The sequence below is a fragment of the Phoca vitulina genome, unplaced genomic scaffold, assembly GCF_004348235.1.
Source record: "Phoca vitulina isolate PV1807 unplaced genomic scaffold, GSC_HSeal_1.0 scaffold1, whole genome shotgun sequence".
Lineage (NCBI taxonomy): Eukaryota > Metazoa > Chordata > Mammalia > Carnivora > Phocidae > Phoca > Phoca vitulina.
The window spans coordinates 26754454-26778001 of record NW_022589704.1 but is presented as its reverse complement, the minus strand read 5'-3'; the positions used below and the strand labels follow the sequence as shown (position 1 = coordinate 26778001).

The 23548-nt window shown below is 37.3% G+C and overlaps 1 protein-coding gene across 20 annotated transcripts in view; it reads left to right on the top strand.

Moving 5' to 3' along the window:
- MAP2 (microtubule associated protein 2) overlaps nt 1-23548 on the top strand; it is a 280028-nt gene that overhangs the window by 198849 nt on the left and 57631 nt on the right. For 19 of the 20 annotated variants that reach the window (XM_032403335.1, XM_032403344.1, XM_032403425.1 and 16 more), the window contains one exon: nt 1805-2089. In XM_032403335.1, coding sequence (XP_032259226.1) covers nt 1828-2089 — 262 coding nt within the window. In that variant the 5' untranslated portion in view covers nt 1805-1827. The remainder of the gene's footprint in view (nt 1-1804; nt 2090-23548) is intronic. The other variant, XM_032403354.1, reaches the window with a different exon arrangement.

The window sequence follows — 23548 nt, the reverse complement described above, 5'->3', positions numbered from 1 at the left end:
CCTTGGAACATTCTTTCAGTCCTACATAATATCTGGAGACAGATTTGCAAGTAACTCTTGTTATTGTAATCACCACATTTTCAGGCTCTTGTTCCTATAGCAATAATTCCAGAAAACTACTTAAAATATTTTATATATAATGATTTCTGATATAGTGATTAGTAGTATCATTCTAATAACAATAACAGAGATAGTAACTACTATTTATTGAGCATGACTGGGACTGCGCTGAATGAACCCTTTATATTTTTCTGCTCACACTTTATAACAAACAGTAAACTAGGCATTGTTGTCCTAACTTTACGGATGAGGAAACCCTTCTTGGGTCCAGTTCTTTACACGTTGTCAGTGATATAAGGAGGCTCCTTGGTTTATTCACAAGTCCTTCAATGTTTTAAAAGCTAAATCTCTTATATCCTTTTTAAATATGTTCTTAGGGACAATAAATAGAACCCTAATAGAAAGCAATTTGGGTGGAGGTTTGGTATTGTAGTCAAATTAGTTTAAATGAGTTAACTCATCTAGCTCTTCCTGGTATGAATAGAAAACTAGAATGAGAACCTGAGGAAAGCACTGAAATTCAGTAATTAAAAAAAAAAAAGACGAATACTTGTTAGGAATCTCGTAGGAAAACTTACTTTCTTTATGGCTTAATTTATTTGTGATGTCTCTAAACAGAGCTTAGTAACAGGAAGTAGATTTATTTTAATACAATTCTGTTTGCTTCTTTGGAGTTTTTTACTTGAGTTACTGGTTTTGAAAACAGCAAAGTGTTCTTCGTTTCCGTCAGAGACAGTCATTGCCTATGTCATCATCCTCAGTGTGGGGACAATAGGGCATCCATGAGATTACCTTGCTGGCAACAAATAACTGAGTGATGAATCACCTTTTCTTGACTACATCTCCAAACCTAGTGGCATCAGCGTGGAAGTGAAGGCCACGCGATATCCATCACTCACTTAACGTGTGCAGAACACCCACTCCATGACTTATCCAAACTTTACTATAATTTACAGCTACCTGATATATATCAGTGATTTAATTTCTCCATATCTGATTTGACTTAGCTGTGAAATAACATTATAAGGTAGGATGTGAGCCTAATACTGTATTTTTTATTCTTTATGTAAGATTTACACTAAGATAAAATCTTAGTATATCTATATATACTCTTATTCTGTAGATAGGGTTTAGGAAAGTTTGCTGAAAATTTAAGTCAAAACTATCTTTTAATATACAGTATCCAAGAAAACATATCCACCTCTGGTTTGAATTGAACACCTTTGAAACAGAAAGGACTACTACGTTAGACATTGTCTTTTCTAGGGTTCGGAGAGAGTTGTGTTTTTAAAAGAGTACTTGGAGTAACCTTCCCTAATTCATCATTTCCCCTTAGCCATTTCTTTTCTTACCTTTTGCTACCCAATTTCCTCATACTGTGGTTTCCCCTGTCCTGAAGGATTCTCTGACTCTACTATACAGTCAATATCATATGTCAATGAAAGTTAGGTATCTCCTTAAATGCCAAACACTAGTTTAAAATATATATATATATATATATACACACATATACATAAATATGTATATATATATATATAAATTGATGATGGTCATATATTAAAGGGATAGGCCAGAAAAGATCTGTTAAAAACCAAAGTATTAACGACAATTATTTGCTTGATATTAACAGTGGATTATTATGCATTTTTTTTTGGCCATAGCTAACCATTTGCTATAAGTTTTCCCTGTCTTATATCAGATTTTCCCAAATTGATGGCTACCATTTTTCTGATTCCAATCCCAGAAGAGGTCACAGGGCGTGGAAGAATGGCAGATGATCGGAAAGATGAAGGAAAGGCGCCTCACTGGACCTCAGCTCAACTAACAGAGGCATCTGCACATCCACATCCACCTGAGATTAAGGATCAAGGCGGGGCAGGGGAAGGACTTGTCAGAAGCGCCAATGGATTCCCATACAGGGAGGATGAAGAGGGCGCCTTTGGAGAACATGGGTCACAGAGCACCTATTCAGATACCAAAGAGAATGGAATCAACGGAGAGCTGACCTCAGCTGACAGAGAAACAGCAGGTAATTAAGGGCTCCTCTGTCCCAGGGCTGGCTTTGTGCTTTGAAGTCTGTTTCATCTGAAAGTGAATTAATTTACTGCGATGATCCTCTTTCACTAGTGCTGGGACAGAAATTCCAGTCTGTCAGGGGAAATAGACACCAAAAAGAGAGAAAAATCTTGGGAACTAGCCCAACGTTCCCCCAAATTAGTTGTATTCTTCATCTCATCTCCCTATTTAGTTTATACCACTTTAATTTTAATAGACAAATGGCTCAGTGTGTGTGTGTGTGTGTGTGTGTGTGTTGCTAGTAACTGTCAGCATTTTAACTCAGTGAAAGAAGATTTCACAAATAGTTACTTCCTGATTGTCTTGAATGATATTGGACCTAAATCTGATTGACTGAATAGAAGCATATTTACTTTTGGGGGCAGAAAGCAGTTTGGAGTCTATCTCCCAGCCTTAAAAAAAAAAAAAATGGAGAGATTGGGGCCCCTGCCTGGCTGAGTTGGTGGAGCATACGGACTCTTGATCTCGGGGTTGTGAGTTCAAGCCCCATGTTGGGTGTAGAGATTACTTAAAAAAAATAAAATCTTAAAAAAAGAGAAGGAAAGGAAACACACACACATATATGGGAACCATTCCATACTTCCTCAGAGAGCTTTATAAGAACTAATATTACAGATGCTTAAAGGAGAACATAATTTGATTTACTCTTAAATACTTACTTTCAAAGTATAATTTCTACCAGCAGTCCTCTTTCTTCTGTCATTGATAATATCGTCATTGATGGCATAGTCATCATATAGCATTAACAGCATCGAGAAACACTCACCTGCACTGTATTCTTCACCATTATTTTCCTTTTTCTGTACTCAGAATGTAATGTGTTTGAACACAGTAACTCGCAAACATGCTGCTCCAAAAAGAGTAGGTAAACTACAAGTATTCAGAAAGGCTATGCCCCCGTCAGAGTCATCCCTTGCCTAGTCAAACACTGGTTTTTCTGCACTCTATCAGTTAGTCAGCAGCACTTCTCAACTGTACACTTTGTTCAAAAAATATATTTAAATTCAATGGGGTAAGATTAAAAGCATCTCAAATAACTGGGGAGAAATTACATAAGGACGTAGGGTAATTTTTTTAATCCCCTCATTCGATAGACTACTGTTGAACGTTTTCTTTTCTTTTTTTTTTTTTAGATTTTATTTATTTATTTGACAGAGAGAGAGAGAGAGACAGCAAGAGAGGGAACACAAGCAGGGGGAGTGGGAGAGGGAGAAGCAGGCTTCCTGCTGAGCAGGGAGCCCGACGCGGGGCTCAATCCCAGGACCCTGGGATCATGACCTGAGCTGAAGGCAGACGCTTAACGACTGAGCCACCCAGGTGCCCCTGTTGAACGTTTTCTATATGCAAGGTGTGTCAGCTTCTGTGCCAGGGCTGGTCTGAGCTTCACAGAGCAGATAACCCAGGAGCAGACATGAGACCTGTGCACACAATTCAAATGTGAAACACAATGTGTTCTGAGCCACATGAGCAGTATAGAAAGGCAACGTTGAAGAGGGATCGTTCCTACGTAGGACCAAATTTCCCGAATTGTGCACAGAAGCATCTTGAGAAGTCACAGCAGACTCACACGGGGGTGGCAGAGTACTTTAATTGCTCGAAGGGAAACACAATGATACTCAGCATCTGTTAAACACCGCCTGACCTCAAGATAGTTCAGTTTCAACATTCAATCACATCACATTCCTTTTTAAGACTTATGTGGAGCAGGAGAGGAGACTGAGTGTGCAATCTAGTTCAAGCATCTGAGAAGCTATGCAGTGCTCAACAGGCCCATATGCCCCATTAGTAAGAAATTGTGGATACGATCGAAATAAAAATGTTGTTTTTGCCTTTCATGGTCACAATGAGGATTAAATGAGATGGTAAAGTGTACAAAGTCAACAGATCAAAGAATAGCATCTATTAATTACCATTATTGTTATTGGTGGTGGTGGTAGTCGTGTCAATATGGACAACAGGGCACTCTTGATCAAGGCAACTTTTTCTACAGCTGAGTGTAGAATACAGCTTGAACAGGGTGGGACTTGGGTGTCAGGAGAACCAACTAGAAGGTTTTGAAGAAATTGAGCCATGAGGAGATGAGGACATGCTGAAGCAAGATGGTTGTGGGGAAGGCAAGAGATAATGCGATAGGCCAAGGTTTTTCTCATCATCCTATCCTACAACACCTGACATTACACTTCAAGTGCTCAATTAATGTATGTTGATGAATGAATGAATGAATGAGTGCATGAATGAGTGCAAAAGGAAAAAGAAAGTCCTTTTCAAATTAATGGTGAAATCTATCGAAAAGTCTTATCAGTTGAATCTTACAGAATATGATAGAGGCTTGTAATACACAAAAGAAAAAAGTCACTGTGTGTGCTCGGTCAAGCAGTGAAGAGCCAACATCACTCACTATTTCTTTTCAGTTGTCTTAAGTATTTAAGAGCATCAGAAAAATCTCTTTGCCAGGTCAGTGTGTCTTCACCTGCTTCTTTGAGAAAATAATTTAGATTAAAAAGAGATTAGCAGACGTTTCTTTTAATTTATGGGTTCAGGACCATCCAGAGTTAATTTTGAATTCAATTCATCATATTTCACATGAATCTTATGTTACCTTTGAGAATCTGACTCCGGAAGTTCTATATGTATGTTCATAGTGACAAAAGTTGTAAACAGTCAGCTGTGGATTAGCAGAGTAAGGTGTGCAATCCAAACTAGGGTGTGATTTTAAATTAACCTCCCTCCAGAAATAACAGGCCATGTATTAAGTCCATACAATGTGGAAAGCTGTGGGAAAGGAAAAATGTACAATATTGTCTCCTCATTCCTACAGAGGATGTTCCAGTGATAAGCTAATGTGCAATTAGATTTCTCTCCAAACTTTGGCTTAATAAAATAATACATTTTATTATTGATGGTTTATACATAACTGTTTCACAAACAAAAATCATTCCCAATAAAAAGAAGTGTTCTTAGATCTCAAATATGGTCTTTAAAAATTCTGTCCTTTGATGGTCGGGTTCACTAACATGAGCTGGCATTATATTTCGAGGGGATTATCTCAAAGAGGACCAGAGGAGCAGTACACTGGCCTCCACTTTTACCATTCACGTGTGATCTATCAGTACATTGTATTTTCCCCTTAGAAAAGATACTTCTTGGGGCACTGTTAACATGGCATATTTTCCAGTAACATCAGCTCTTCAACTATACACTGTGGTGTCCAGGCCACTACTAGTTGAATCCAAGGATCTTTCTTCTCCTCTCATACTTTACTATAGTCCTCTCTTCACTGTTAGAAACGAATTTATCCCCAAGGTTGTTTATTTTTATTCATCTCTAAAAGCAAGATCACATGATAAATGCATCTCAATTACTGCATCTTTCTCCCCACCCCCTTTCCTTCATTAGGCGGGCTTACTTCAACCGAAGATCTGACCTCGTCCTCTCTCACCTACCCTTTTCGATGTTCACCTTCATTTTTGGGCCATAATAATTTTTTATTTTTCCATATGCAAGCCCAAAGGCAGCTTATCTTTGATCCTGTGTGCTGAGACTGGGGGCAGAGAGAGAAGGGAATTCTAGAAGGCAATAATATTTTAAATTCTTTTTCTTTATGGATTCCTCTTCTAGATTTCGTCTCTTTCCTTACAATTTATTTATTTTTAAAAGATTTTATTTATTTATTTGACAGAGAGAGAGACAGCGAGAGAGGGAACACAACCAGGGGGAGCGGGAGAGGGAGAGACAGACTCCCCACTGAGCAGGGAGCCGAATGCGAGGCTCGATCCCAGGACCCTGGGATCATGACCTGAGCCGAAGGCAGACGCTTAACAACTGAGCCACCCAGGCGCCCCTCCTTCCTCACAGTTTAAAGCTAATCCATTGAAAAGTAGATAGAATTATTTGCTCACCTGTTGTAGCATAACTTTTGCTACTTTACGAATTTTTCTTATATTAATTCACTAAAGTAAACTTTTGAGAAGCCATGCCACAAAAGCCCCCCAAAAAAGAAATGAGAAACCATTGAGAATCTAGTCACTTAGGAAAGGTATTATTATAATGAGTCTAAAAACATCAATTTTTTAGTTTATTTTTTTACTGAAGTAGAGTTGATACACAGTGTTACTTTAGTTTCAGGGGTACAGCATAGTGTTTAGACAAGTCTATAGATTATGCTCCACTCCCCCACAAGTGTAGCTCCCATCTGTCACCATGCAATGCTATTATAGGGCCACTGACGATGTCCCCTAGGCTCTACCTTTTATTCCCGTGACTTCTTCATTCCATAACTGGAAGCCTAAACCTCCCTCTCCCCTTCACCCATTTTGCCCCTTCCCCTGCCCCATTCCCTCTGGCTACTATTAGTTCTCTGTATTTATGAGTCTCTTTCTGTTTTTTGTTTGTTTTAAAACAGTCGTTTTTATTTTTTTAATTTTATTTTATTATGTTATGTTAATCACCATATATTACATCATTAGTTTTTGATGTAGTGTTCCATGATTCATTGTTTGCATATAACACCCAGTGCTCCATTTAATACATGCCCTCCTTAATACCCATCACCAGGCTAACCCATCCCCCCACCCCCCTCCCCTCTAGAACCCTCAGTGTGTTTCTCAGAGTCCATAGTCTCTCATTGTTTGTCTCCCCCTCCGATTTCCACCCCCCTTCATTTTTCCCTTCCTACTATCTTCTTCTTTTTTTTTTTTTAACATATAATGTATTATGTGTTTCAGAGGTACAGGTCTGTGATTCATCAGTCTTACACAATTCACAGCGCTCACCATAGCACATACCCTCCCCAATGTCCGTCACCCAGCCACCCCATCCCTCCCACCCACCACCGTTTTTAAATTGTCTTCCAAAGTGTGAATCATAAAAGGCTTATAATAAACCTTTCCTCTCTTTTCCACCTTGTTACGGAAGAAAGCAAGAGGACCACATTTGGTACCCCCAGAGTTCCAACTCTGAGTGAAAATTAGGAGCCCCATCTTTAAGTTTCTTATCTGAGGGTGGGGCCCAAGCTCATATTAGTATTCCTATCAAGATAACTGGAAGAGGGCGCCTGGGTGGCTCAGTCGGTTAGGTGTCTGCCTTCAGCTTGGGTCATGATCCCAGGGTCCTGGGATAGAGCCCCACGTGGGGCTCCCTGTTCAGCAGGGAGCCTGCTTCTCTCTCTCCCTCTGCTGCTCTCCCTGCTTGTGTGCACACTTTCTCTGTCTGTCAAATAAATAAATAAAATCTTAAAAAAAAAAAAAAGACAACTGGAAGAAACCAGTGAGACCACCTTTCACAGGTGTAGTCACCCATCCAAGATCATATGACTACAACCGGACTGCAGGTCCCCCGCTGCATAGACTAGTACACGTCCACTACCGCATGCTGCCAGATTCATAATAGCATAGCCAGCTGTCACAGTTCTCAGTCATAGCCCCTTCTATCGCAGAACAGCCACATCCATGGACCTTTAAGCACAACAGAAAACCAAACTTTAGTCTTGGTTTTCAGTATGAGTGGAGCAGGAAAGGAGGTGGTTCTCAGAAGTGTATAGATGCCACAACATCGAAGTACTGAAAATCATGCTTCCGTGATTTTGACTATCCCAAGGTACAGTGCTTTCAACACGAGTAGGAAACACCAGTCAGAGTATAAATTGCTTTTGTGATCATCAAAAGCCAATATCAGCTATCTCTTGGAGTAAATTTAAAGATTAAAGAACACTTCCTCAGTTACACACCCCCCCTTCTGCCCCAGGTCCCCAAGGCTGCTTTGTTTTCCCAACGTTCCAGGGATCCTATTCAGGTCTACTCCCTCCTGAAGCAGTGAGATCTGGAAACGCTCTTCCAGGTGCTACACTATCGCTTTTCCAGAGCTTACCAATGGAGCTGTGCCTTTGGAAGCCTTGACCTGCCCTTTAACATCCCCATAACTCAGGCAATGAACATGCTCAGATACGTAAGTGTATTGTTGCTGGAATTGTAAGTTTCGGCTTAAAAATATGGGACGGAGGAAAAGTTTGTCATCACTTGTGTCCAAAGAGCTGAATATACCTTTAAGCTTCTCTCTGTTTCCCTTTCCAATCTTGGAAAATTCCAACCTGCCTTTTCTTACCTCTCTCGTCCATCCCGCCTCCATTCCCAGATTTGAGATTTACTAGTAGGACTCATCATCCTATTTCAAATATGGCATATTGTATATGATATTATATTAATGTACGCAGAGCCAAAAAAGTACAGAACCGTTTCTCCTGTGAAACGACTAAAGCCATCTGCACCACCCCGCAAGGCAAATAAACACGCCGGCCTAACAATACAAGAGGTTGCAGATTTTCCTTTCCTTGTTGCCATGGCAACCACTCATTTCCCTGAGCTCCACAGAGAGAGGAGTGTGCAGAGCAGAGTTATTTAGCATTCAAGGGTGGATCTGCAGAAAAGCACACAGCCTCACTGCGAAGCGTCTGAGCCTGGCGGTGCCGACGGATGAGTACAGAAAATGGGGATCTTGTCAGTGTTTTCCTTTGAACAGTTAGGCATCTGGGGCTAGAAAGAGTAAGAAAGACAAAAGGATTGATAAAAAGGGCAGTTCCACCAGGTTTGTATTTGTCGTGTTTGCTTTGTCCTGTGTGGTCTCTATACCATCTGAAGCAGATTTGGGGTATTAGCTTCAATCATCGTATGTGGCTTGTCTTGTTGGGAAAGAGAAGGGTCTGTACCTAATCGAGCGTTCACTTACATGGACATTATAGTAAAGAACTGCATCTCTTACTCTTGGTAAGATATGAGCTTATATATAGTAGGTATTGCTAGCTAGAGCTTAAAGTGTTTTTACGAAGTGGAGGAAAAGACAGGCACAGGATAATGTTGTTTACTTAAATGTGCAGTTATATATAAGGTGGTTCTTCCTATAAAAATCCACTTCACATCTATCTTTGCTCTTCAGCACAAGTCTTAAAGTAGGATGAGATTTGTCTTAAGCCAATAATTCTGAATCAAAATATAAGGAAAATGGTGTCTCTAGACTTCTTTTAATTAAACCCAATGACTCAACAAATTAAAACATGTTTTTGTTCCTTGGAATTTTAATTGCCTACAAACACTTCCAGTTGTGAAGAACAAGGCTCTATCTAACACAGTGTAATATGATATTTAAAAACTAAGATTAATTTGCATACACATTTACTCCCATGTATATTCTTCCAGAAAATTCGTCCCATGCACTTGCTGGAAATCAGTCTCATTTCTTTACCATCTTGTTTTACACTAAATGTCAGAACCACAGTCATAAGCACTAAAAAAAAAAAAAAAAAAAAGGTGTTTTATCATTCTCTTTGGGCCACTGACACTTTGAAAAATTATTTTATTGAGTTTGAATCTTAATCAGTGCAACAGATTTGAGCTAAGAACAATTCAGACCTACTTGTAAAATTCTGTCCGGCTTGTTTTTAAATGTAAATATAATTTAATTATCATTGTATTTTATCACTATATTTTCTTACTTGACCCTCCCTCCTGATCCCGTATTTCCCAAGACTTTATCAAATATCCTCCTCTCTAATTTGTTGTCATGTATCGTCATCGTATTTTTTTCTTTTAAGGTATTCCCATTTTTTGAAGTTTTTAAAACCTCCACTTAGGGAAGAATTCTAAATGTTTCATAAATTCTTTTTTATTTGCAGTGAGCAGATTTCAAAAATAATCAGTCATGAAAGCAAGTCTTCCTGGATTCATTTTTGGACAACCTAAGCCTTTGTTTTGATGAGCATTGTGCATGCCCTTTATCTGTCTCTTGTCATATTTCTAAGAATTCTCTCCTCACAAAAGAGAGGGGGAAAAAAAGATAAGAGAACAACTTTAATAGTAATTTGCAACAAATAAATTGCTCTAATATCTTGAGAATATATTAATCACTGATCAATAATGTATTTTTTGAAAAGAATAACGTACATACACATTGATCCTATTGCTTGTATGTAGCTGAGAAAAATATCGGCCACTGCCTACCAAATACCACCTCAAGGGCTGGCTCTGGTTTTGCTGTTACTGCTGCTAAGAGGTTAGTAGACTGGGGAATACCTCACGGTCATCACTCCTCTCTCTTTCCTCCCCAAGCTACTGTGATGAATCAACTCTTTCTGCTTCAGTGTACCAAGCCTTTTTCTCTTCCTCTCATTCCCTCACCCTTCACTGCTCCTTAGCACATTACATAAAGCACGTGCTTTGCCTGTCAGGAGCAGATGAACAGAACAACTGGTGCAGACTTGCGGGTCTGGTCGTGAGAGCATGATCTGACTTGGCATCATGAGTCCTGAGGGGAAAAGGACACTGTGCTGCTTGCTGCCCACTCACGGAGTGGCTCATCTCCCAGCATGAGCCACCATTCAGCAACACGCATAGAAAATACAATTTGAAACCCAGCCAAACTGATGAGCAAAGAAAGAACACGTGTCCCAGGCTCTCCTTGCAACTTTTAACAAATATGCAAATGCTAGGTGGTTCTTAGAACACGAGATGAGACTAAAATGTCTGTTTTTACAACTTATTTCAGTAATCCTCAAAACTTAAGACAACAGTAGGCAAAATGAGTAATAATGGAGAAATCAAGATTCGGAGGAAAATCATCTTTAATAGTGATGACTCAGCTTCCGCAACCTGTAAATTAGACTCAAGGTTTTCAGTCCAAATTTTCTATTTGGAAAGACAGATCGAGACAGCGCTGGGTTATGAGCACCTCTGGTTCATTCGTAAATGACTCCAGCATGAAGGGTCAACTCCTCTGAGTGAACTAACCATCTTCCCTTTTGCAAAACTAGTTACATTTGCCCAACTGATCTGTGGTTTCATTCATGTGCTGCACTGAAACAGTGATGGGAAAGCATTTTGAAAGGGTGCATACCCCACAGGAAAGGTTCTCAGAGTCCACAGTCAAAGATCCAGAGCTGATTTTATTCTCTCCAGGGAATCTCTTCCTCTTCTGAACGCCTCCATGTAACATGTTCATATCTTGTTAATAGCACTAATCATATGGATCATTCTGAGTTTACGTGTTACTTGTTTTAATCTGCAACACTAGGTTATAAGTGTTTTGAGGTAGTAGCTATGCATCATTCATCTTCATGTTCCTTATGGTATGTAATGCTGTGATTATTTTCTCTAGTAAGTGCTAATACATTTTTTGGAATTGATATAAAGAAGAGAAAGAGTTCATATCCATCTTAGGTTTTGAGATTGGAAATCTCAGGAGCAAAATGGGGCTACAAAAATTATACCACAGTATGAGCAATGCACTTGTGGGAATGATGGTGTTGGGAGGAATACTGGATATAAAGAAGCAAATGAAAAACCTAAGAGAGGAGGCTAGAATCAAAGTGAGGATTATAGAACTGTTGGCTTGAACTGAAAGGAATTAAGTAGGAACTCTGAAATACTGTAGTGAAAAGAGGATCAAGAAAGGATATAGCGGAAGATGACATGGTCTGAAAACGGGGGTGAAGAAAATGTGCCTTTGGCTTAAGATAGCAGTATGACATCTGATTAGAGATATTTTCTTGATGATGAAAATTAACGAACTGGAAAGAATATGGAAACTCAGAGTAAATGACCTTTCTAAGAGATATCTATAATTTAACAGCTAAGAAACACTTGGATAATGAATAACTTCTCAGGCTCATTCCTGCAAAATTGAGCCCAATGTCACAGTTGGTTGCAGTTGAAATGGCACTGGAATATCCTGCAAACAGAACTTTAAAATACGTGTCCCTGTTGATCCTCTGGGTGTAAGGTAAGGATTGCTTCACTGTTCTAGGTCAGGAGCTCACATAAATTTCAATTCTGACAAATGGACAATCTGAATCTTAAAGCAAATGGATGTTCTAAGTCATAGATTTAATTATCCTTCTTCTTTAAAGGAATATAGCAGTATTGTCTTGGAGAGATATATCCTATTTTTGAAGGTCAACCTGAGTAAAATATCACCAATGCCCTTTTTTTCTCTACTTTATCTTTGAGTCTATAAAATGATTTGCAAATGATAAGTTCTTAGATAATAAACAGCATTTCTCTACTGAATAATAGGGATATTTATTTCTTAACTTTAGGAAAAATGCTTCGATTTCTTTTTTTTTAAGATTTTATTTATTTATTTGACAGAGAGAGAGAGACAGTGAGAGAGGGAACACAAGCAGGGGGGAGTGGGAGAGGGAGAAGCAGGCTTCCCGCTGAGCAGGAGCCTGATGCAGGGCTCCATCGCAGGACCCCGGGATCATGACCTGAGCTGAAGGCAGACACTTGACGAATGAGCCACCCAGACACCCCAAAATGCTTTGTTTTCAATGAGATATACTTCTCTAGTTTCATTATTTTAAAAAATGATAAAAGCTTTTTATAACCCATTTTTTTTTCTTTTTGATCGATTAAAATGAAAGATGCTCCCATATACATGTTCTGATTCTAATCATGAAGTATTTCAGTATTTAAAGGATGTTTTTCTTCTCCATAAGGGAAAAATCTTCGTCATCATTTACTATTACTTTTATAAGCAATTTTAAAAATGAAATTTTTAGATACTTTTTCTCCTTGCTACATTTTGCACATTGCCATCCTTTATCTTAAAGCCCATGTACATTTTCTCTTTCTTGAGAAATTGTCTACTGGTTGTTTTTTTTTTTTCTCATCAGCTTAAAAAAATAGAGATTTATGACTAAAGCATTGGAAAGATTGGAATAAACCTGCTCTTCTCAGAGCTTTACCAGAACAAAAATGCTAACATAGGGAAAATTGCTTTTTCTCCAAAAAAATGCGCTAACTTGACCTAGGTGCCAAAGCATGTAAGATATTTCTCCAGGTCAGTTCCCACCCAATTCTTACAAGTCTTGATTTCAGTCAGAAAGGAAACAAAGAACTGAGTTTGAAGCAAGTGCAGATGCTACTTTCAAAAGTCACATTTTAGGAGGGGAAAGTTTGTTCATTCGGGATAACAATGATCCCTGTCCTCATGAAATATCTGCCTATGAAAATTATAGTTCCTGAAATGCCCTGTGGACCACATTGAACTTACACATATGATCTGAATGCAACATTGAAAATACTGCTCAAGAACTTGGACATTTTGGTGACACAGATTTCCTTTCTAGTTGGATTTCATTGTTTAAGGAAGGGCAAATTGAAGCTACCCTCACTGATAATTTAATATCTTAGGACTGGAATTACCAGATAAGGTTGAATTTTTTTTTTTTTAATGTGAAGGAGTATAAACTTCCCAAATTATGTTAACTTTTTAAAGTAAAATTTTTAGATGTTGAGCATTTCTTCGATTCTAATTAGAAATGCTTGAGTCTCCTGTGTCCCCAAATAATAGTGAGTTTCAACTCTCCCTTATGTTCTCTGATGCAATTGGATGTGAAAGAAACTATAAATACAAAGTGCTTTTCTTTACCAGGTCTGTAGAGAAATGAAAATTACCAAATATGCTTTTCAGAAAATATTTTGGAAAATCTAGTTGATTGAAATGTTGAGGTGGTTCTTTTATTTTGTTCTATAAAGTTTTAAGTATGATGCTTTAATTAATGTGATTGCATTAAAACCATACTTCTCTTCCTATAGCTTTTGATCACCTTCTTGTTACTATCAGACCAAGTTATTCATGCCTCTGTGTTTCATGTGAATTATCCAAGAAAAAAGAGCAGAAATCACAAAGTTCCCTGATCTCACGAGAGTTTTTCCTTTTACAGCAAACTTTTCTTCAACAAAACAAACCCCAATACAAGCTCAAATAAAACATTTTTGAGGGGTAGAGGATCTCTCTGAAAGTTGGGAAGAAAGGATTGTTAAACTTTCAAGGAAAATAAAAATGAATTAGAAATATTTTCAGGCATATTCTTAAAACGAGGAATTGGGCAACCTCTTCGTGATCAGAGTTATCATATATGAAACAACGAAATTGTAATTTCATTTTGAAAAATAAAAAGCTACAAGTCCTGATTTAGAAATTTTTCTTATATGTCAGTAAGAAAATAATATACCTTTTCATATGTTTTTGTAGTAAATTGGATTTTTATTGCCATATTTTACTAAAATGAAGATTTATGAAATCTGATTTACCATATCATGAAGAAGTCCCACATATCCCTTACATACGATTGTGTTTTTCATGCCAAATGCCCTGTGTTTTTAAACATAGTATAGCTTGTACTTACAGTGGCACCTGCCTACCTGGGACCTGCCACGAGCAAAATTAGGAAGTAAATAAACCTTGCCTTGAGTACCTTTTCATTTGCTTCCTGAATCCTATTCATTTTCTTCAGGTTGTCAGCAGTCACCTGAAGCTACCTCCTATGGTCAGAATCCCACCCTCAACCCCACTGCAAAACCCAGTCGCCTTGCCTGGTGTCACCCTACCTATCTAGATAGCATCCTGTTCTTACATTTTTCTCAGCTTTGCCATTCCATCAAAATTGATCTGCCTTTCTCTTTTTGCTGGGCTCCCACAATAGAACAACCAGAGCTATTACCATAATCAATTAGAATTTTATGCTTTCTAGATGTTGTTTACATTCTGATATAAAGCTTCAGTGTCTTCAAACAGAGTGAATACTTTGGCTGTTTTAAGTATGCTGTAGATGGCACCGAGGATTTGCAAATATTTCTAGAATATTGGTAACGATGAGAAGAGATATCAATTGACATAGTAAACAACATTGAAGCAAAATCATCAATGTAAAATTTTATTTCAACAGATCTCTAAGGGGTATTTTCTAAAGTAGAATTTGTCTGTTATTTGCAAATTTCTGAAGATAACTTTGAAGTTACTATTACTTGTTCTTGTTTATTTTACATAATGAACCTTTTGTATCTGTGGATGGAGAGAAATTCACTTACTAGTAATTTCCATGGGATGCAGTAATCAATCCAGAATACAAAACAAGTTGTCTTTATTCTAGAATAATTTTTGTCATGAGGAAATTAAAAATTCTATTAAAGTCTTTGCTTTTTCCTATCATAATATGACCAATTACAAATGCACATTGGACTTGAGACTTACTGTCTTAAAAAAAGTGATTTTGCAAAGTCTCTTGATTTTGCTACTCAGAGGTCCTAAAAAAAGTCTTTATTATCAATTTTACTTGTTTGGAATTTTCCAGAGAATGTGCCTCCCCCCTTATCTTGTGTTGTGGCTGAGCTTTTATTTAACAAAAATTATTAATGAATAATAGAGGGATAGCTCAAAACTGTATCTTTCTTCTTCTTTTTTGTTTTTTTTTTTACTATGGCATTTTAGTTTTCAGAATTTCATAATGTAATTAATTCTGTTATACCTTTTCCTACAGGATTATTGGAATATGGTTCTCTGGTTTTACATGTATATATACATATACATACACACACACACACACATACATATATATATATAATTTAGGTACAATTTGAAAATTATAAAGAATTACCATATACACTTATTAGTGACTTCGAGTCTGCCAAGTGGTTTTAGGGCTGGTGTAAAGAGAATATTTGTGGATGATATTTTATATAGCTACAATGGCAAAAATAAAATAGGCAGTTATAGAAGATGGAGAATCGCTAACTTAAACCATTTATAGTTCATGAGAGACTTGTTAAGAAGAAAGCACATAAGGTTGATGTTGTATGCTGCTATTTGCACATTCATTCTTGGAAACATGGTAGGACTGGAGATTGAAGCAAACTATAATTACATAAAAGTCATGTTGGTCTCTCTATGTGCTGCTAGAATGTACCCTACGACGTGTTGGGAACAAAGTGATTTTCCCATCGCATAGTTCCTAAATTCCATATGTTTCTAAGTTACAAGGCCTGCAAAGATTTATGTAAGTTATACTATGATGAGGAGGAGAGGATGGAGTGAACAAAAGGTGATTTTTACCACTTCATTGTAACAGTTTCTCCTAGAAGAAATAACTAGCTTTATAGAGGTAACTAGTAAAAACTATTCCTGGTATATAGAGAACTTGTATTTTGAAAGTTTAGTCCAATGACATTTTTTGGACCCTTGGAATATTTTTCGATTTTTCCATCATATCCTCTGCTTCAGGCATTCCCAGGTTTTAAAACTCTAGAAACATTAATTTGCCCAAATCCTAGCCTTGCTTCAGGTGATCAAAGTCTTTGAGGTACTCAAATACAGTTGACACTTCAAAAACATGGAGAGACTTTTCTGTGCATGAGAGCTGGCACACGCTTAAAAACACACACTCTGTACTACGTTTCTACACACACCTTTAAATTTTGTTTATCCCACAGTTACTCTGTGCATTTATTTAAGGTCTCTTAGTTTCACTGATATTTCATCTTTCCATTAATGTTATTAATAATGCCTCATGCCACATTTTTTGACAATATGATGTGTTCAAGACTTAATGCAGAAGATGATTCAATTTCTCACAAGTTTACAAGGAGTAGTACAATAGCAATGACTTTGATAAGACACACAACCGAGCTTTGAAACGCTCTAAAAACATTATCAATTCCCCCAGTGCCTTAATGATTTTATTCAATGTATTGATATTAAAGCAATTTGAAAATTTAAAAGGGGAATATTCCCCAAGAAATTTCTCTTTCTCAAATTAATTTAAAATCAGTGAAATATTATAATCTAGGTTAATTGATAAAAATGTTTAATACATGGGCTAAAAACAGCAATATAAATATGTGTACATTACCACATTGGAAATCCCCAATACCACCAGCAGCAAAAACTTTGAACTAGAATAGTTAAGTATAAAGCTAAACTATATTTGCTTACTATATTTCTTCTGCTTAAATGTGTTTTTTCCTATTTCCAAGTGAACCCTTAAAATTAGAAGCAAAATTTTCCAGTAGGTAATATTTCCGATCTGTGCTTTGCTTTTCTAATTGCTTTGACTCTATAAAACAATATGCTTAACTTGTGGTATCCTTCCACTGTCAATCATCTTAATTTACTACACCTCCCCACCCCCCTTGACTGAATTTAAATGCAAGGCAGATTCTGTTCCAGTTCTAAAAACTTTATTTGAGTAGGTTAAATTGTCAATCTAAACAAATTATGGATTAGAGCCCTTCGGTTGAGATTGGGGAAAAAAAAAGAGAGAGGAAAAATTGTCCTATAATCATAACTGTACTCACAACCCTAGCCTAGCCAGGTTGCAAACGCATTTCAGAACAGGGCCTTATGAGTGACTGTGGATGGATGAGCCAAAATCTGTGGCCATTTTTCATAGAAAAATCTTTGAAAACAAAACAAAATGTGTTCTTCAATGAGATAGCCCCACTTCAAGCACAATTTACACGTAGGAATACCATGTCTTATCTTTATATTCCCCATAGTGACTAAGAATAGTTCCATTTCTCTAGGGTGCACAAAAAATTTTCTTTAAGTACCCATCAGAACTGAACTTTTGCAGTCATGAGTCCTTATCTTAAATGTGTTTATCCCCATAAACTAATTTTACCTCAAATGCATTTATTCCCATTACCCTTGTTTTAATCAGTAAATCTTGAGAAGAAATCGCTGGAAGAGAAAGCTGGTAAGCAAAGATCTACAGCTGCAACACTGGCAAGGGTGACCTTTGAGATCAAATCAGAGTCTGACTAGGGAAGGAGATGCCAACGCGGGCCTCTTTAATTAATGCTAAGGTGCCAAGGAAACAAACAAACAAAAAACCAACAATCTGCTCTTTTAATTTCCTACTTCACCCGTTGATTACAGGAAATCGTTTTGGAGGAACCGTTTGCTCTCCAAATTAAGCAAGAAACTTTTCATCTTTCCCTGTTTTTATGAATTTATCAAGGGTATTTGTTTAGCCGAGTGCTTGCAGCTACACAGTGCTTTCCTTGTTGACTAGCTTCCATCAGCGGTAGCAATTAGCAGCGGTTTCCTAGGCAACCATTCTGTACCCTACCGAGAAAAACCTTTTCTTGACAGGAGCATTCTGTCTAAAATTGTTTTGTTTTCCTTCTTTCACAAGTGTACGGTAGGCTTACTTGTCATTTCTTTTAACACAACATTATTATGTCCATTATTCTTAAAAGCAGAAACATTTACTGGCTTTTAAATTCCATGTGGTTGAATTTATTGTCAGTGTCTCTTACTTCTCTCTTAACAACCTGAAAGAAATCAACAAAAATATGTTCTCAAGCATATGCCAACTTGTTTTGGATTTTTTTTGTTGTTGTTCACAGCCTAATTGGTGAGCCTTTGCATGTTCAAGTAATCACAGCTGGTCCTGACGAAAACTCAAAAGGGTATACACATTCAAAATCAAACTTGTGTGTCTACCAGCAATGTCATGTGTTGCTCAGAAGCGAGTTGAAATTTCCAGGACCACTGAGAAAGTTTTAAGTCCATTGCCTTTGTTATAAATCAACCAGGCAATATTGATAGATTAATATAACAAAATAACTAAACTAGAAATATGTGCTAAAAACAGCACCTGAGACTGTGTTAAGGAATTTGATGTGGTAAAATACCAGAAGAGCATAGCAATGGTATAGCGTGAATCAGCACATGGAATAAACCAGAAGGCTACAACAGCTGTAAATGCTGAACAGTATGGCACAATGATAGAGTAAAATTTAGTTCATCATTTTGGCTTAAATAGGAAATGGCAGGAGTCTGATGTATTGTCTGTGAGGCAGTGGTTCAGCATTCAGGCAGCAAGGTACTCACTGGGGGGAATGACAGAATTATCTCAGTGAATGACAGACACTTTCAGGTCTTCATATTTTGTCGATCAAATGATGGTTATAGACTTAGATGACTGTAAGACAGAAAGAGTGATTAAAACAGTGATAATGAATGAATGAATGAATTTTAGAGAGGGGGAGAGAGAGAGAGAGACAGAGGGAGAGAGAGAACCCCAAGCAGGCTCCACACCCAGCGCAGACCCTAACGTGGGGCTCGATCCCATGACCCCGAGATCATGACCTGAGCTCAGATCTAGAGTTGGGCGCTTAATCAACTGAGTCCACCCATGCACCCCAGTGATACAGAATTTAAATAAGCAACTGATACATATTATTTCATTTAATTGCCGCAGCATATGAGAGGATGAACACCAGTTTTATTCCCACTTTACAGATGGGGAATCGGAAGGTTAGAGAGATTGTCATTTACTTGAAGCTAGTAAGAAGTAAAGGCAGAATTTGATTTCAGGTTTTCTGACACAGGGATCTACTATTATAAAATATTTGTACTACACTGATGTAAGCCAAAGTGATGTCTAAATGGGACAATAAGTGACCTTTATCCATCATTTTGCCAGTTCTCGCATCTAGAACATGTGTTATTGTGTGGATTCAATATATTGATGGAAAATAAAAGTGCCTGGGGTAGCAACTTGTCTAATAAATTTGTATCACAGTATGATGTTTATTCATTATTTAGGTGAAATGTAAGTAGCTTAGCATGATATCTTTTGGGTATTATCAGGAAGGTTTCTGGTAGATGAAAGCATGTCCCAATTTGTCTCTTATACCTGTTTACCTCCTACATATATTTGTACCAATTTATTTCCCCAATACCAAGAAAAAAATATTTCTTTCCAGAATTCACTTTATCTATCAAGGACTGCTTTGATACTGTTTTCAGAATACTGACCCCATCTCCATTGACCAGAATAAGTTTTGAAGACAGACTTCACTTATACTTTTAGGTGTTTATCTATATAGCGATGATCTGTTACCACCTCTGCTCTGTTACCTGGGTTGTATCTGAATCCCTTATTTTATATCAGCCTATAGTCAACAATACTTTTTATTAGATGAATTTGTTTTAAATGAGTTGCTTTTAATGTTTTCCTGCAAACTGATTTATAGGCAGACTACTTACCATATGAGTTCCCGGTAGATATGATATGTCTTAGACGTGATATGAGTTTAGAACTTTACTTAGACATGATATGAGTTTAGAACCATGTCATGCGATATCTTTGTATTACTTAACAGAAACTGTCTCATTACCATAATGACACTACTGAAAAATAATAATATTCAAATACTGGCTCTCACTGCAATGCAAAAACTACTGTTAGTTAATTACATTGAGAACCTGACCTTACCAAGAGAGAGAGTAAAATACATACTACAAACACTCCTTAACTAAGACAATTTTTAACATAAACTAAAAATGCCCACTACCAGAAAACTATAGATGTTCAAAAGAAAGACAGCTGAGCCTTTCATAATTTCAGTTTACACTAAGAAGTGTAATGTTTCCAGCTGTGAAGATCAGTGTTACCTTTTAGTTATGTATAATGAGTAATTTCCCAGTAATAATCCCAGTGTAATCTACATTCATCTTTAATCTTCTGAAGAACGAAGTCCTACACATAATTTTATACATATAATGTCTCAAAGAAAAAATAACAAAAAATTAGAGTAGAAAAGGGAATAAAGAAGTAGAAAAAACAAGCAATGAAAAATTAAAATGTACATTAATCTCTTACCTCAAAAGATTTTTTCATGTTGCTAATAGTCCTCAGGAGTAGACAGGGATTATCATGCCTTTGGGAGTACTGTCCAGAAGATGGTCCTGAATTGGAACTTGCTAGCAGAAATCTAGAGCAGATCATAGCCTGGGACCTACACAGCCAGGAAAACGAGTATGAAGCCAGAAAACAAATAACAAGGAAAGTTTTTACTTCCCTCTAGTTTTGTCTAGGAAAAAAACAAAAAACAAAACACTGTCCCTGGCATCAACATAGATGATTGCAGATTATATTATCTGATGTTCATAAGAGTAATAGCCTAGTTGGGTTGGACCTTTACTTGCTCTTTCTTTATTTTTTTTAAGATTTTATTTATTTATTTGAGAGAGAAAGAGATAGAGAGAGTGGGGGGAGGAGCAGAGGGAGAGGAACAAGCAGACTCTGTGCTGAGCATGGAACCCAACGTGGGGCTTGATGCGGGGCTGGACATGGGTGCGACATGGGGCTCCACTCGGGGCTTGACATGGGCCCCACATGGGGCTGGACACAAGACTCGATCTCAGGACCCTGAGATCATGACCTGAGCCGAAGCCAAGAGCTGGAAGTTTAACCAACTGAGCCACCCAGGCACCCCTAGTTGCTCTTTCTTTAAAGCAGAAATACTAAGGTAGAAGACCTGAAAGAATGTAGGACTGGGGAAAGACCTTGGTGAAGAATTATTTACAAGTCTTGAGTTCCTTGATGTGCCAGGCCTGTTATATAATTACTCAACTGAGTCTGAACAGCAACCTGTGAGACAGGGGCTATTATTATTTCCATTTCATGGTTGAGGCATTGAAACCCAATGAGTTTGAGTATGAAATAAGTAGAATGTAGCAATGCTAGAGTTTGTACCCACATTTCTCTGAATTAAAGTCCATGTGACTTCCTTTAACTTAAAATATAAAAAACAGTGATCTCCTGTATAGAAAGATATGATGGATAGATGGATGGTTGAATGGATGGCAGGTAGGATGGTTAAATGGTTAGGATGAGTGATTTTATATATATATATATATAGAGAGAGAGAGAGAGAGAGAGAGAGAAAGATCTCATACACACATATCATAACTCATGTTTTCATTTTCGTAGGTCTGATTTTGTTACTCTCTTTGTCTTCTTTGTTTGGCATGTTTACCATTAATCTTCTCTGAACTTTACCCAAACCCTGTGTGAATTTTCTCCTGTCCCAGGAGCCAGGCTGTAAGGGTAAAGCTTACCCCAGGAGATCTGCTGATTAGGTTTCCACTGGGAAAAGGCCATCTCTCCTTGGGGGAAGCTGCCACCTCTGCATTGATGGCAGGCTTTCCTTAGAGGAAGATTTTAAAGAGCCTGGACCAATTGAAACCCTCAGAACAATCCTATGTTAATTTTTTTTCACACTGCAAAATTAATATTAAACAATCAACATTGCCTGTTTGAAGTTTTAGCAATATTATTCTCTCCAAAAAAATTGAAGATAATATGTCATTAACTGGGCTCCCACACACCCTGTTTGATCATTCTAAAATAGCATTTCTTAAAGTCTGTTAAATCCTGTTAAGGAAAAATAGTTAATTTTCCCAAGATTGAGTTAAATTATTTTCTTATAAGTTTTGCTTAATGTAAAATATAATTGCCTTCTTCATAAGTTCTTATTCAACTATGAAACTCAAACACACCTATAAATGAACTTTATTTGAAACAACAAAACCAATTAAATTCAAATGTCGTACTACTTAGCATGTAAAATAAATAGTATTGCTTTATTGAAACTAAATTATCACTCACAAAAAATGTGGTTCTGGCTGATACAGTACATTTTATTTAGGTTGGACATGCCCATTCCATTCTGACTGGAGAGAAGTAATGATTCAATTTTTCCTTCCCTTGTCTGTAGAATATTCTGAAAGTCTGTTGTATAGTGTACCATGGTGGTTTTTGGCCTACATCTTGTGTGAATGCATTTTTTATTGTATAATTTTCACTTCTGTTCTCTTCTTATTAGCCCACAACAGATAAACTAATTGTCTGAGGTGTCAAAATTATTCTAAATGCAATTCCAAACAAAATGACAAATAATGTAGCATTGCTCAGTTATAATTTATTCACATAAACTAATAGATGCTTTTTATTTTTTTTTAAAGCTTTTATTTATTTATTCATGAGAGACAGAGAGAGAGAGAGAGGCTGAGGCAGAGGGAGAAGCAGGCTCCCTGCAGAGCAGGGAACCCGATGTAGGACTCGATCCCAGGACCCTGGGATCATGACCTGAGCTGAAGGCAGACGTTTAACCGACTGAGCCACCCAGGCGCCCTGCTTTTTATTATTTTTATTGGATTTTTTCCCCAATTTAAGAAATTTAATTCATGTTAAGCATTCTCGGACTCTGAAAAATTGATCAGTAGGTACACAAGAATCTGGGACCCTCGTTTAAGAGATGGTTAAACATCAAAACTTAAATAAGAATTCAGTAAATGATTAATTGGGGGGGTTAAGTTAGTAAATATAATACTGAGCATGGATTATTTCTAAATTTGTGTAAATACCATGAACAAGACCTTTCATGTTAATTTTTCATACTTTCAAAAAGTTGTGTTAAGCAACCAATCTGAGTAAAGATCAAGGAGAGGAGCATTACATTCGGAGATTGCAACAATGATAGAGAGAGAGTCCTTGACTTGGGAAACTTTACATAGCCAGGGAGATAAGGCATGTGTACCAGCACAATTCCATGCCAGATGTACCAAATGCCATAGGAGAGATTATATTTTGTGTCAATGCCAGCAGGGAAATGCAGGAATGATCCATAAAATACATGGGTTTTATGTATGTCCCATTTTCTGCAGTGTTTGCTGTACCTCTCCATTACACTGAATTTCCTATGAAACACTGAGATTCTAGAAGTGCTAAAAATCATTTTATTGGTTTTTTAAATGTCTGAATTTCATTGCAAATTAATATGTGCAA